This window comes from Strongylocentrotus purpuratus, unplaced genomic scaffold (genome assembly GCF_000002235.5).
Source record: "Strongylocentrotus purpuratus isolate Spur 01 unplaced genomic scaffold, Spur_5.0 spur5_scaffold_21, whole genome shotgun sequence".
Classification (NCBI taxonomy): Eukaryota; Metazoa; Echinodermata; class Echinoidea; order Camarodonta; family Strongylocentrotidae; genus Strongylocentrotus; species Strongylocentrotus purpuratus.
Genome location: NW_022145607.1, coordinates 6,990,400 through 7,006,728, shown reverse-complemented (window position 1 = coordinate 7,006,728; position 16,329 = coordinate 6,990,400). Strand labels below are relative to the sequence as shown.

Below are 16,329 nucleotides of genomic sequence, written 5' to 3'. Positions count from 1 at the left end.
CCGTGAAAAACCCAATCTTCAGACCCCTGATCTGAGAAACATGACCGGGAGAAAATTTACACCGCAGATATTCGTTCGACCAAGCAATTTGCTCAAAATCCGAGTAAACTTTCAATTTAATATAGCATTACACTGCATGTCCTTTGGGAATACAATTCTCCTGTAATTCATTAACACACTCACTGAATAATTTCAAACCCACTGTAAACAGCGATAAATCGGTATAACGAGGTTCTTGGTACCGTTAAAATTACCATGCTACAGCGCTGTGATACACATGTATGTCTGTAAAGAGCGCTATATAAATGCCAATATTATTATTATTATTATATATAATTAGGCTAACAACAAACAAGAACATATGGTTTAACGAGCTGGGACCGGAATGTTATTCTGCTTTTAACAACATTGTTACATATCATAACTCCTTTAATTGAGATTCCACTGTATCGTATATATTCAATTGCCTGACCTACAATCATTTAAAACAATCTCCATGCATTATTGCTTTCGTATCTGTGAGACAATGCAAGTATCGTTTCAATCATAACATATCTCTTAAATCGACAAAACCTTTATTACAGAATCGTATTGCTTTCAAGACAATAATGCCGATATAATTATCAAATTAACAACAAATGAAAACATATGGTTTAACGAGTTGGGACGGGGGGTTGGACCAGGAATGTTACTCCGCTATATTAACATTGTTATACATAAAATCTCCTTTAATTGAGACCCCACTGTATCGTATACATTCAATTGCTTGACCTACAATCATGTAAAACAATCTCTATGCATTATTGCATTTGTATCTGTGAGAAAAAACAAGTATCGTGACAATCAAAACTTATTTCTTAAACCAACAAAACCATTATTACAGAATCGCATTGCTTGCAAGACAACCTAATACTTCACAGGCGTCAGGCGGTGATATTGGGGATGGTGGGGGGGGGGGGTATTTTCGATTGTCCAAATCAACAGGTCTTCCCTCTACCAAAAGTCACGAGAGAATAACAGTTTTCACATGCACGTACACGCTCTCACAATCGCGTGTTATGCGTTTCGTGTGCAAAAGAGAGCGCATTCGGAAACGCGCAAAAAAAGCGCGCCTTGTCTAGAGGCGCCAAATTCATAACAATGTAAACAAGCTTATTGATGCGTCACATTAATCAGCAAAATCAACCAAGGATAGAGTTGCGTACCAGCCGATGAATAAATGTTTTTGAAAGCGTTTTTGTAACTCTTTAAAATTTCATATACTAAATGTGCAGATGTTATCATTCATATTTGTTTTCCAGAAATAGTTTACTTACCAATTGCGATCATTGAAATGGGAATGGTGAGAATTACTGCCATAAATAATGTCCAGATGACTGCCGAGATAGCTGTAAAAAAAATAAAATGTACGGAACATATTTTTAGAAAGAATCAATATATTATATATCCTATGATTATGGCAATTTTTTAAAATAAATTGGTATAGCTTAAATTACAATACAATAGGGGTATAAATGTTTAATTCATAATTATATTCATACATTATTAAACTTGAGATTCATTTGTGCCTAGCCATACTGTCATGAAACTATCTTGAATGAATTCCTTTTACATCAAACAACAAGGATCTAGGAGTTTCGTGGTATAAAACAAATGATGCATGTTTTCACTCGTTCATTATACGATCTATCCGCCCTCGTTGATGCTGTGTGTATCTATCGTACTCAGCCAAAGGGCTCCGTGCAATAGATACACACATCCTCAACTCGAGTGCGGATAGATTGTATAATGAACTCATGCGCGCATCATTTTGTATAATAACTATCTATTTATTTCCCCTTCCCCCTTTTTACGGCATAACCCTAAATAATTTTAAACAATCGAAGTAGGCAAAGCGGATTCTGCTATATACTTGTAAGACCTCTGCGACTATTCAAACGTATCTATTTGTAGGCGTTATTATTTAAAATATTTCGTATTCTAGCAGTAAAGTGATTGCTTGAAAATCACACCCCTCCCCGCGTTTAAAAAATAAAGTTGTAATGGCTCTTGGGTAGTTTGCAGAAACAAACTTTGTCAGTCGTTGCTTGCAGACTAGCTCTTGGGCAAGAGGGACTACCGAGACACTTCTAGGAGAGTCTTCACCTGTTCCAGACCATTTTAATTAAAGGGGGGATGTCTAACAAATTTCCATCAAGGAACCTCGTCACCCCCTCCCCGGCCCCTGTTGTTTGTATAGATTTCTGGATACACCACTGGTCCGGACCGTATGCCAGTCGGTAGACTTACATGTCCCGATCAGGATCCCGACCTGTTCCCAGATGTATTTGTCGAATGGCGGAATTTCATCTGGGGGATCTGAGTATTAAGAACAAAAAGAAAAGAAAATAATTCCCATTTATCATTATACATGTAATACACTTTACTAAGTTAATCATTTATCACTTCGTTAATAATTACAATTCTGAAGAATATGCAGCAATTGAGAGGTTTGACAGTGGAGGGGTGGGAGGGGGGGTCCAGGATTCTCTCCAGAGATGGTGGGCACAAGACAGTCGAGAACATCTCTGACAAGAAGAAAGTTTTAACACATTTTCAAGAGCTACAAACATTGACCTCGAATAGCTGGTATGAGGTACAGAATACGCAATAACATCTAAATTTGCGGCACAATAAGCAAGTAGGCAAACAGGCCTACACATTACCAGCCTTGGTTTTGCCGGGGAGTAATATAGAGCCTACTATTTGTGATTTAATTACTGTACGACGCTTTTTACCTATAGCTTTTTTATTATGCTCTTCTCATATTTGTAGATATTCATGTACACGAATTTTGTATACATTTTGTTAATTTTTTGGGAGAATAAAAGAGGAGTGGGATTTCACATCCGAGGATACTCGGTCACTAGCGAAATATTGTTGGCTGGGGGTTCTGGGTTCCATGACACATGCTCCGCCGACGATTGCTTCGCCGACATTTACTCCGCAAAACGCGACAATTGCTCCGCGACATTTGCTCCGCGACAGTTGCTACGCCGACAGTTGCTCCGCCGACATTTGCTCCGCCGACATTTGCTCCGCCGACATTTGCTCCGCCGACAGTTGCTACGCCGACAGTTGCTCCGCCGACATTTGCTCCGCCGACATTTGCTCCGCCGACAATTGCTCCGCCGACATTTGCTCCGCCGACAATTGCTCCGCCGACATTTGCTCCGCCGAAATTTGCTCCGCCGACAATTGCTCCGCAAAACGCGACAATTGCTCCGGTGACAAATGCTCCTCGAACGACAGTTGCTCCGCCGACAATTGCTCCGGTGACATTTGCTCCGCAGACAATTACTCCGCCGACATTTGCTCCGCTAAAAAAGTGCCCCATAAATACAAAGGCTACTACGACAATAATTGTTGCTCCCCCCCCCCCCCAAAAAAAAGTACCCCGCAAAAGACAATGCTCCGCCGACAATTAAATTGCTCTCGGATCCAAAAGTGCAGCCTCGTGGAAGACATGAATGCTCCTCTGGCAATTAGTGCAATAAATGCTCAGCCTTTTTTTTTTTGCTATTCCCCATAATGTTTGATTTAAAAATATACATCTCACCGACCTCAAACTTCTGCATTGATATAGTACACGAGGATCGAGCAAAAATACCAACACGGCTGACCCGACACAGCAACATATTTACCCGTGTCTTTTTTGCTTCCTGGACGAGAGGACTCCACCCAACGACCCCCCTTTCTTTCACCCCCACTCCTGCTTTCTCAGGCTCTTACCTTCCCCTCCTCTCTTTCACCCCCCCCCCCCCCCCCCGTTTCTTTTGTTTCCCTTTTCTCTTTTTTCCTTTTTTTTCCCTTTTCTTTCTTTTCTTTCTTTTCCTTTCTTTCCTCTCCTCCCTCTTTTTTTTCTTCTCTTTCTTTCTTCTCTTTTCTTTCCTTTCTTTTCCTTACTTTCTTTTCTTTTTCTTTTCTTTTTTCTTTTCTTTCCCTTGCCCTCTCTTTTTTTTCCCTCCCCCTTTTCTCTTTTTTTCCCGACGCCAGCGCAATTTTACCGATAATATCCTGAGAGGTGGGGGGGGGGGGGGGGGGGGGGGGTGTCGCACCCCCACACCTCCCCCCCCCCCTTAGCGACGCAGATGCAGATGGTTTACGTAGTAAGATGCATGTGCTTGCTTGCATTGAGGTCATTTCAGGTCTTACATATTGATGAGCTGTTTAAAATTAACTAGGAGGTATGCGCGTATTGGGGAATGTGGCTTGCTGCTCTACTTTTTAAAAAAAACTTCCCACGACATGTAATGAGTGTTCAGTGTACATCATATTGGACGTACAGTGATAGATGGAAAGTTATTTCAGTATATTCGAAATGGCTTCTAGGTAAGTCCTTTTTCCTCCCACATCCTTATCCTTTCTTCTTTCTCTTGCGTTCAGAAACATTGTATGAAGCGCATTATAAATGTAATGTTTTATCAGGTGGGCTGTATATAATACAGATCACCTTATGTTTTCGTTAGAATATTTTTCTTATTTCTAACCATTTTTTTGTTAGCACGATAACTTAAAAATGGCTCAATCAAATGCCTTGAAATTTGGCACACATATGTATAGGCATGAGGAAAGAGCACAATAAGGTTTTCAACCTTGACCTTGATTGATAACGTCATCCAGGCGCAATTTTGTGAAAATCAAAATATGATCATATCTTCATAACGAAAAGACATTTCTCATTCATATTTACCAGGATCAAGGTCAATATCAGTCCGGTCAATTTCACGTCAAAAAACGCGAGCGTACGCCATTATTAGCAAAAGAATTTCATAAAGAATCGCGGGCACGCGCATGCGCGCGCGTTTTCGTTTGTCACGGCCGAACGCTAAATAATTCACCCTTGATTTTTTGTTGACGCAGTATTTCTCATGTTTTCCCGAACAATTTGATACCATGTTTAACTCTTTATGACCATTAATAAGGGAATGAGCGTCCGTTTAAGATAAACGTCCGTGCGCGCGTGCTCATGTAATACATAGCATATATGGGCACAACATGCCTACACAAAACCCTTATGACTCTTTGGGATGGACGGGAACCCTCAATTTTTTTTCATATTCGGATAGAGTATGAGTCGGAGATGTGATTCCATGTCTCATTTGGCCATTAAGTATATCGTGTCATCATTATATTGACCTTGGAACTCATAATACGAATTTGCATATTATGACGTCAGCATATTTATGGAAAATTGATTGTATCTCTGTAAATATTGATTGATTCTCTTCTTAATGTTGATATCTTGTAGTTGAGGCAATTGTCTACAAGTTAACTGCATATTATTTTTCATTTTGATGACATCATCATAGCGAAAATTGCGATTAAAGGTAACTTGACAGATTTTCTTAATTTGCGTGTTAAGCCTGTGGAAGGTGCCAATTTAGTTCAAATCATGGATCTACATGACATTAATCTTTGAGCGCTATCTAGCTCATTTGTGCTCTATGTTCTCCCAAATTTTGGTATGTTATAGCTGAGACTATCGGCTATAAAAGTTGTGTCTTTTGTTTTTTTATCAGATGGTGGGATCATGTCGAAATTTTCAATTGAAAGTTAAATTCGCAAATTTTGTAGAACATTGTAGGAATTATGCATATGTCACGTTTGTCCTATTTGTGAAATATAAACGTTAGCAGTTTTCTAGTATTCAAATTAAACAAGGAAACCCCTTTACTTCCTATACTTTACTGTCAGACACTATTGAGTGACTGACCAATTTTTTTTCTTCTGGTAATAAAAGACATTATATGAGCTTAAAGGGTACATGAGCATTTGTCCACATCAATAACCCACTTCTTGTAATGGCCCAAAATAATCCGATCGAATCTATGCGCAGCACAATCTAGGTAAACATGACGGGTAGAGCATTTCATGGAAGAAGATGAAATTATGAAAATGCATTCTTCGTTATGTCAATTAGGGTCAAAGGTGTAACTGCTTATTGTATGGGGTTAATTGTCATATAGCGTCTCAATCTTCCATAGATCCATAATGGTCAATATACTACACAGTTGAAACTTTTCATATGGATAGAACTTAAAGGTAAAGACCAGTTATGGTCATGCGATTACATTGTGAAAGAAACGTTGTGGAATCGATCAGAAAAGGTTGATCATCTAGCATATAAGTATTGGTGTGTACTGCAAGGTTTTGGAATCATCAAAATGATAAGAAATTTGGCCCAGTCTTCGTAAAGTTACAAGCACTGTACACAGAAAGATGTATATGGGACTATACGCACACGTGCGCGACACGTGCGTTTATCTCTCACGGATCATGTAGATAAACTAATTTACCAAACATATCAATTAGTAGGCGGTTTCCCGGCAAAATTGTTATCATCATGTATTAGTAAAAACATATTCTTTCACATGATTGGTAATAAGAGCTTCCATTTCATTTTTTGAAACTGGGGCGTTTCAAATACTGGTTTTTACCTTTAATAGGAAGAGCATTTTAGAAGATAATATAAAATCGTGAAAATACATTCTTCATTATTTAAAACATTAGCATACGTATAACCTAAATTGTCAAAGTGACAAATTCAATTTATTATTATTCCCATTCATTATTCTGTCATTAATTAATAACTTAGAATTGTGACACTTTTAAGTAACTCAAAATCATCGTGACGTCATCCAGGCACTATTTTGTGGAAATCAACTTTTAATCATATCTTCATAACGAGTCATCAAAACTGAACCATATTTAAAACACATGAACTTCAGGTCAAGGTTCGGTTCGACATAACATCTCATCAAAATCCGCGGGCGTCTGAATTTTAAAATGCTCAAATTCACTTTTAAATCAAATCAGAGTATGTTCTAGGCCATTTAAAGAATTTCGAAAATATTATTCACGCGCGTTTTTGCGTGTAACGCCATTACACAACAAAGAAACGTAATTTTTTGTTCTGTCATGATATTTCATAACGGAATGCGCGTCCGTTTAAGATAAATTGCCGTGCGCACGAGTACATATAATACATTGCATATATAGGCAAAAACATGATTACACAAAATCCATCACAGCTCTTTGGGATGCACCTAGACCCCCGATTGTTCTTTTATTTTGATTATATGAGTCGGAGATATGATTTCATTTCTCATTCGGCCATTAAGTACATGTTAACGTCATCATAACGGCCTTGGAAGTCAAAATACGAATTTGCATATTATGACGTCAACATATTTACAGAAAATAATTGTATCTCTGCAAAAATTGATCAATTTTCTTCTAAATTTTGATACGTTGTAGCTAAGACAATTCTTCACAAGATTATTACCAATATTTATTCATTTTGAAGATGTCATTAGATTGTTTGCTTAATATGCGTCTTATGCCTATGGGAGGTGAATGATACTACATTCCAGTCTAGACTTGTTCATTATGTTGCATATGAAGTGCGTCGAAATATCAGTTCAATGATTGGTAGGCTCTGCAATCAGGCGAAAATTTGGGCTTGTTTTAAATTAATCATATAAGAATTGTCTATCGAATACCTGAAGGGGGCGCTATACCACTTTTAATCATTGTCATCGTCATTTAAAACAAATAAATCATCATCATCAATATCTTTATTATCATATTTATGAATATTATAATCAGATCATCATCGGCACACTTTCATGATACAAAAAGAGCATACGTATCACCTAATTCGTCAAAGTGACGAATTAAAGTCTAGTTATAATTGTTAATCATATCATTATTATCATCTGTATTATTAGCATATTCTACAATGGCAGTAGTATAGTATAGTCATGTAGAAGTAGGCCTTATAGTAGAGGTATCATTCTGATTCTTATTATCTTTTGCAATACGTCTAGACGATAAATTCACGACAATTTACAATTGTCATGAATCATTGTCTTTAAGCTTACCATTAAATGTATCTGGTTCGTATTTTGCTTAGGTATTTGGAACGTGTTGATTTAAATGGTAGAAATGAACTTGTGTCCTATTCATTCTTATCTTATTCATTTGCATTATGTTTTATTCATTCAAGTTCTAATGTTTCTGACTGTTTTCAAGACAATATCTTTTTTGTCGATCATAGTTCTATGTAGCTTGATATCTCACGGTAATTTTGAGAGAAAAGCAATGCAAGCAATAATTTCTGAATTGTGGCGACAATCGCGTTCGCCTTTGCTGTTCTTCAATAATATTTGACAAGCAGTATTAATTAATTTTTCAAGGACTCATGATAAATTCGTTTAACAGTTGATTACCCTCGGTTGATTCTTTTGTTCGGATTATTTGGCGGGGAAAATAGAAGTGAATGTATTATTATTCTTATTTGTTCATCGTCTCTACGATGCTCTTTGAATCAAAAACAGCTTTTAGTGTTAGGCTTCCTGAAAGAAATTTCAATTGTTGTTAAGAAATTTTTGGTTGCACTCTGTAGATTATGATGATGTGTTTGATCTTTTTGTCAATACAAGATCAAACACATGATGAAAATCTACTGGCTGCATGCAAATAAGTTCTTGACAACAATAACAAAATGTAAGCTAGTGCTATTCGGTGTGGCATACACATGGCAATCACATGGTAGATAAAATTATGATCATCAGAACCGGGTCAAATAAATTAAAGAGAACTGAATTTGAACCCGGGCCATAGGCTATCCCTTCTCGTTCTCTCTCCCTCTGACTCCATCTTCGTCGCCTTACTTTTCCCTCGTTTACCTCCCTGTGCATTTGTATGCCTCGATAATACAGAAAATAAACAATAAGATTCTTCTTCTTCCCCTCCTTCTTCCTAGTACATGTAGAAGGAGTAGTATTAGAAGAAGTATCACAATAATAATGACAACAATTATAATTATGGTTGGTGGTGTTACTAATGTTATTTTTGCAATTATCAGGTGGGCTGTATATCGTACAGACCACCTCATAATTTCGTTAGAATTGCATTTGTTTATTTATTTATTTATTATCAGGTGGGCTGTAGATCGTACAGACCACCTTATAATTTCGTTAGATTTGCCTTTATTATCAGGTGGGCTGTATCTTATACAGACCACCTTATAATTTCGTTAGAATTACCTTTATTTATTTATCAGGTGGGCTGTATATCGTACAGACCACCTTATAATTTCGTTAGAATTGCCTTTATTTATTTATCAGGTGGGCTGTATCTAATACAGACCATCTTATAATTTTGTTAAAATTGCCTTTATTATCAGGAGGAATATCAATTTTTCACTTTTTGCGTGTATTCTCTATGGGACATGACTTTTTTTAAAAACTGGATTCTACATTCCCGTCTTTCGCGAGCAATATATCAGTCGTTTTAGCTTCGTTTACGCTAAACTTCGAGTATGTTGTAGCTGAGACAATAAGCTATCTTAAATTTGCCCTTTATTTTGTCTCAAATTTTAGTTAGACCAGCCCACCTATACTTGTTCAAAACAAGTATTACAAATCTAGTTATTATTATTATCATCAACATTTATTCATTTCATTTCATCTACATAATTTCATGAAATGCATTCAGAAAATGAAGAACAAAAAGAAACGAAAATAACCCGTGAAAAAAAAATATTGTCGGCGAAGCATTTTTCGTAGTACTAGTAACATTTGTATTTTATGGGACACATTTTGGGCGGAGCAATTGTCGGCGGAGCAAATGTCACCGGAGCAATTGTCGCTTCAGGCGGAGCAAATGTCGGCGGAGCAACTGTTGGCGGAGCAATTGTCGGCGGAGCAAATGTCACCGGAGCAATTATCGCGTTTTGCGGAGCAATTGTCGGCGGAGCAATTGTCGGCGGAGCAAATATCGGCGGAGCAATTGTCGGCGGAGCAAATGTCGGCGGAGCAACTGTCGTTCGAAGAGCATTTTTCACCGGAGCAATTGTCGCGTTTTGCGGAGCAATTGTCGGCGGAGCAAATGTCGGCGGAGCAATTATCGGCGGAGCAATTGTCGGCGGAGCAAATTTGGCGGAGCAAATGTCGGCGGAGCATATGTCGGCGGATCAAATGTCGGCGGAGCAATTGTCGGCGGACCAAATGTCGCGGAGCAAATGTCGGCGGAGCAATTGTCGCGTTTTGCGGAGTAAATGTCGGCGGAGCAATCGTCGGCGGAGCATGTGTCGGCGGAGCAAATATCGGCGGAGCAATTGTCGGCGGAGCAAATGTCGGCGGAGCAACTGTCGTTCGAAGAGCATTTTTCACCGGAGCAATTGTCGCGTTTTGCGGAGCAATTGTCGGCGGAGCAAATGTCGGCGGAGTAATTATCGGCGGAGCAATTGTCGGCGGAGCAAATTTGGCGGAGCAAATGTCGGCGGAGCATATGTCGGCGGAGCAAATGTCGGCGGAGCAATTGTCGGCGGACCAAATGTCGCGGAGCAAATGTCGGCGGAGCAATTGTCGCGTTTTGCGGAGTAAATGTCGGCGGAGCAATTGTCGGCGGAGCAAATATCGGCGGAGCAATTGTCGGCGGAGCAAATGTCGGCGGAGCAACTGTCGTTCGAAGAGCATTTTTCACCGGAGCAATTGTCGCGTTTTGCGGAGCAATTGTCGGCGGAGCAAATGTCGGCGGAGCAATTATCGGCGGAGCAAATGTCGGCGGAGCAATTATCGGCGGAGCAATTGTCGGCGGAGCAAATTTGGCGGAGCAATTGTCGGCGGACCAACTGTCGCGGAGCAAATGTCGCGGAGCAATTGTCGCGTTTTGCGGAGTAAATGTCGGCGGAGCAATCGTCGGCGGAGCATGTGTCGGGTTACCTGGCTGGGGTGCGTGCGTGGAAACATGGTAGGTAGGGTCCTAAGTGCAGCTTATTCAACAAAGAACATGCTCTCTCTATCACGTCCTTTTACAATAAAGTAAAAGCTCTCTACTAAAATATCGATTTGTAGTTCATTATTGCACGAAACGCACGGGACATGCAAATGTTATAAATGCCAAACAGACTTACACTAAAAAAGGCAATGAATAGACCGGGTACAATAACATATTCAAAGTTATGGATGTTATTTTCCTGGGGACCTAGTGATGAGTTATTCCATTAACCTGTTATTAATGAATGAAGTACACTACTTGGAATCAGTCTGCATACATTACCTGTTGCTATATCGGACTAGCTTGTTATGTTTTCAAGAACAGCCTTTGTTTAAAAAGCATGCGTAGAATTGAAAATTATGTTTAGTGCATATCATCAGAATAACGTGCTGTATACTATTATACTGTTATGTCAAATATGCATGATTTATTTAGTATTTCATGTAACGTCGGTCATTGATTTATGCTGGTAAAATTGCTCATAATTGTGTTTTTAAAAGACCGAGTATGATACGGAAACAAATCCTTCATGTTCATAATATTATTATGGCTATGCGAAACGCAAGTAGCCGAGCAGATGTAAATATAATTATAGAAAGTGTTCTAAACAAGTAAAGCGAGCGAGTGCACAAAAAAAAGGGCAGGTATGTTTTTAGAAGATACTTTTAAAAATACAAATATAATAACTCGATAGCAGCCTAATGGGTGAGTTCAACAATTTTCGGCCCCAACCTTATCTCATAAGCCTTTATGTACTACATACAGTGTTATGCACTGCAGAATATATTTAAGATGGGGACAAACAGAGAAAAAAGAATATGCCTACATTACGGCACGCAGTCATATTGACATATCTTTGAGCCCCTCCCCCTCCCCGCAAGGGAAAATCGTTGGCTTTTATTTATTCAATTCTAAGTATGATAAATTATATTAACCGAACTAATTGATATCATTTGCATAGGGTAACGAATTAGAAACCCTTTACTAGTAATCCAAAACATCTGCAGAAAGTCTTCCTATTATTAAACGCAGCATAATGATTTCACTGTACGGAACAGTTCCTTGCCATTTGTCTACATATATACAAGATGAATATAAACAGATATATATATATAATCATATCATTATCTCCAGTTTCACGCCCACCATAATAATGACGAAAAATATATTTCCAGTGCGGTTAACCGCAATACACGTATACCCCGTCACCTTGTGATTTCAAGTCACGAGTATTGACACAAAATATCACGACCGATCATGAACGATAATAATGATAATTATCTTTAATTATAAACACATTAAACAACAAAATTATGGTTGTGTATTGTTGATTTGTACTAAAAAGGATGTAGTGTATACACACAAGCCGTTTTATGAGTAGAAAATACTGAAATGCAAGTTTCAAATTTATTTGTTTCACATTTCACATAACAGAATTCACATAATTGACAAGATTAGAAAATAATATGAAATATACTAAAAGTGTCACATTATAATTGTAACCAATTCTTTGAAAAGACGTCGAAATTAATTGTATTGAATAGTAAGTTATACAGGGTGAAATGTGAGGAACCTATTAAAAAGCTAAGCTTGTAGATTATAGGGTCCCGTAAATAAAGCTAACATTTGATTGAAGTGGTTGTAATGGTGAAGGACGTACAATAATTCATGAAAGTATCAACATTATAGGAGGCAGGCGAGGATCCGGGAGGGGGGGGGGGTTGGGTCCGGGCTCACTCCCCTCCCCCGTTTCAATACAAAAATAAAGATGCACTATATATTCATGAAACATAAATACATTTGAATCTATGGAAGGATAATCAAACAAGAGAATAAAACAATATATCTAGTGGAGCTGTGTCTTTCCAAACGTTGAAGAAAGAGAAGAAACAATACCTGGATGGCACTTTCATAAAAATGTCATTGTTTAATAAGTTGTCTAATAAATACCAAATAAATACAATCTGATATCTGTAATACAGTATATAGAATACTAAATGATAACTTTGTTGATTGCTGTACACGAAGATTTACACTGAAAAAATACAATTTATGGTTGATACAGTTTAATAAAAGTAATATAAGTTTTTAACCAACATAAGTAACCTTTTTTTCTCGTTTTTCCCTTTTCTTCCCTGTTTTATCTTCTTTCTTTTTTTCATCTTCCCTCTCTTTTTTCCTACTTCCTTTTCCTTTCTTTTTTCCGTGCGATATAAAACTTGAAAATTCATACCGAAAAAATAGTACGTTACATTTGAAGATCCAGGCTAGCTTATACCGTACATTATCTAAAACAGCTGGTAAGATTTTCTTTACAAAACAAAGATGCACTACATATTTATGAAACATGAATACATTTGAATCAGTTGAAGGAAAGTTAAATACATGAATGACACAATAAATCTTGTGGAGCTGTGTCTTTCCGAACGTTGAAGAGAGAAAAACAAAAATGTGTGGTTACATCAAGATTCCTGGATGGCATTTTAATCAAAATTTCAATATTAATTAATTTTTCTTATTAATTCAATATAAATTCGAATACAATATGATATCTGTTATAAAGTATAATATATAATACTGAATTATATCTTTGTTGATGAATGTACACAAGGATTAACAGTGAACAAATAAAATTTAGGGTTGATACTGTATAATAACACTAATATAAGTTATTAACCAACATAATTAACGTGTTTTCCCTTTCTATTCTTTCCCCCCTTTTCTTTCGTATATTGTCTTTTTTCTTTATTCTCATTATCTAAAACAGCTGGTAAGATTGTCTTTACAAAACAAAGATGCACCACATATTTATGAAACATGAATACATTTGAATCAGTTGTAGGAAAGTCAAATACATGAATGGCACAATAAATCTAGTGGAGCTATGGCTTTCTAACGTTGAAGAAAGAAAAGACAAAAATGCGTGGTACATCAAAATTCCTATACACAATAATTACAATATTAAATACATTTTTTCACTTTTATATGTAGGGTTTATTTTAATTTCAATTTTTCTTCTCTTCTCCATTTCTTTGTCCTCTTTCTTTCCTTCTTAAATATGTTCTTTTTCCTTCTCCTTTCTTTTCCCATGCGATAAAAAATGTGCCGATTCATGTTTAAAGAATAGTACGTCATACTGGAAGAACCAAGCTAAAGGATTGCACCTTAAATAGGAACATGCGTTATTTAGTTAGCAGGTAAATAATTCAAGTACACAAGGGAGTTAACAAAACAATAAAAAAAAATGTAACAGATGTTAAATGTATCAAGATTTTCCTCATGCAATAGATTTAGAAAATGGAATACTAAATAAGATTTTTAAAGGTTTTTTAAAATTTGTTTATCCAGTAGCTTTATTATATGGGGTTCGTTTGAATATTCTTTTGCAAATGACCAAAGATATTTGAATAATTATTGAATGTGGTTATAAGATATATCGCATGTTTAGGACCAACTTAAATGTATCGAAAATAATATCGCTAATGATATTCGTTTGTCTCGCAATGTATGGTCAACAAGGGATCTAAAAGATCACGACGTTTCGTGCACTGCTGGAACACTGCGTCAAGTGATGAAATAACATGTAAGCAAGCGTGTTTTATATTCTACGGGCGGACCGTCGGTCAAATATTTCGATCGATACTTAAATGTATGTTTTAGAATAACTTGGGCGTAATGCTTTTCTGTTTCTTTAAACAGGCGAAACAGACCATCCATATTGGAGAAAAACGGGACTTCTTTATGTATTACTTACCTTTTTTTTGTGCTGTTGCCATGTTTTGAGGCGACAAAAATACATAAGTTGTGTGGGAAACGTCCTTCTGTAGGTCTAGTTGTCCAAATCTAAAGGGAATTTATGCGAAATGAAGGAAAACAATGTTAGCATGGAAAAAATTAATTTTCACTTGAAAGTAGAGTAACCATTTTGCAGCCAACATCAAATTATTTAGAACTTTGCAGGAATTATGAATATGTCACGTTTGTCCTATTTGTGAAATGTAAACGTAAGCAGTGTCCTATTATTCAAATTATGCAAGGAAACCCGTTTACTTTCTAGACTTCACTGTCAGACACTATTGCGTAAGTAATTGTCTTTTTTGTGGTATTAACATACATAAAATGAGCAGTCTACATCAGTAACCCACTTCTTGTAATGGCCCAAATTAAACTTATTGAATCTTTGCGCAGCACAAAACGTACGACAATTTGGTACAAGGGTATGAAAATCAAATTTAATCAAAATTAATTTAATTAAACGACCGCGATCGCTAAATTCGATTTGAAAACAAATGGTTGTTATTTTCCCACAACAATACGTGTTAAAGCCCTTTTGTTTTGAGGGAAGTATTAAATTTGTATAATCTTTTAAATGCCGTTGGAATTTAACCTTTTCATTTGTTTAGCCTGCAAATGGAACATAGTACCTTTAAATATTATCCTTCTTACCATAGACATTTTCAAAGGAAAACATAGTAATCGAATTCTTTGTATTCTCTGTTTTTCTAAAGATTAATCGGCAAAAATAGAGGAATTGTAGAATAATATTTATACATAAAACCATAATCAGCCGGTATCTTTATACCCGACCAAGCTACCACACCGGGGTAGATGATATCGATAATTATCGTAAAAACAAGAATGAATATAATATGAAACAACGTAAGAACATGAAAATTAAATTTGAACTTATAATGTGATATGAAGGATTATGTAAAACATTGGTGACTACAGGGTCGCTTTGTGAATATTGGTCAATAAAATAATGAAACATGAAAACATAATTTCCCTCAGTATTTCCCGAGTACTGTTAAACGTCGATTCATTTAGTGTAGTCAATTAATTTGCAGTTATCATGAATCAAATCATTTTCCTTTTTCAATTGCGAATTCAATGGTAAACGAGACACAACAGACTTTAACTGATAGCAGTATTACAAATTGTGAGCCAGTTAAACAAAAATCAAGTCACCAACTATCGAAACGATGAGGGTTCCAATACAATAATTACAATTATCAACAGGTGTGTACACCGACCGAAGAACAGCTCAAGGATTCAGTGAACAGCGTGAACTTAAAAGTAACAATGCCATTCAGCCCCTTCGTACTCAATGCCGTGCCACGATCTATATCTAAAATGCCGAGCATCATTTGCATACTGAGTGAACCTTGTACAGGTAATGTATGTTTTTTCCGTATTCTCATAAATAATCCGCCCCAGATTATCACCACATTATGATCGTTGATATATTGTCCTTAGGTGGGCACTGTAAGGATAGGCTTACCTGAAAGAAAAATGAGCTTATAACCGATTGGCAAATAGGCAGTAAAATGGATTTTGCTTGTTTGTAAGATTTTTTGGTTTTTGTTGTATAAATACTCATTTTTAAATAAAGTGCACTTATACCGTCAAATTCTGGAAATGTTTAAATACTATAAAATGAATTCCCATATTACGATTCATTTTAATGTACATGTGCAATAGCAGTATCTATTTGCATTTGAA

At 36.8% G+C, this 16,329-nt stretch overlaps 1 protein-coding gene across 1 annotated transcript in view; it reads right to left on the bottom strand.

The window, feature by feature from the left end:
* LOC115928192 (transmembrane protein 272-like) overlaps positions 1 to 16,329 on the bottom strand; it is a 34,702-nt gene that overhangs the window by 3,205 nt on the left and 15,168 nt on the right. The window contains exons 3-4 of the mRNA XM_030995109.1: positions 2,290 to 2,358; positions 1,317 to 1,388 (exon numbers count right to left, since the gene is read on the bottom strand). Of these exons, the coding sequence (XP_030850969.1) occupies positions 1,317 to 1,388; positions 2,290 to 2,358 (141 nt within the window). The remainder of the gene's footprint in view (positions 1 to 1,316; positions 1,389 to 2,289; positions 2,359 to 16,329) is intronic.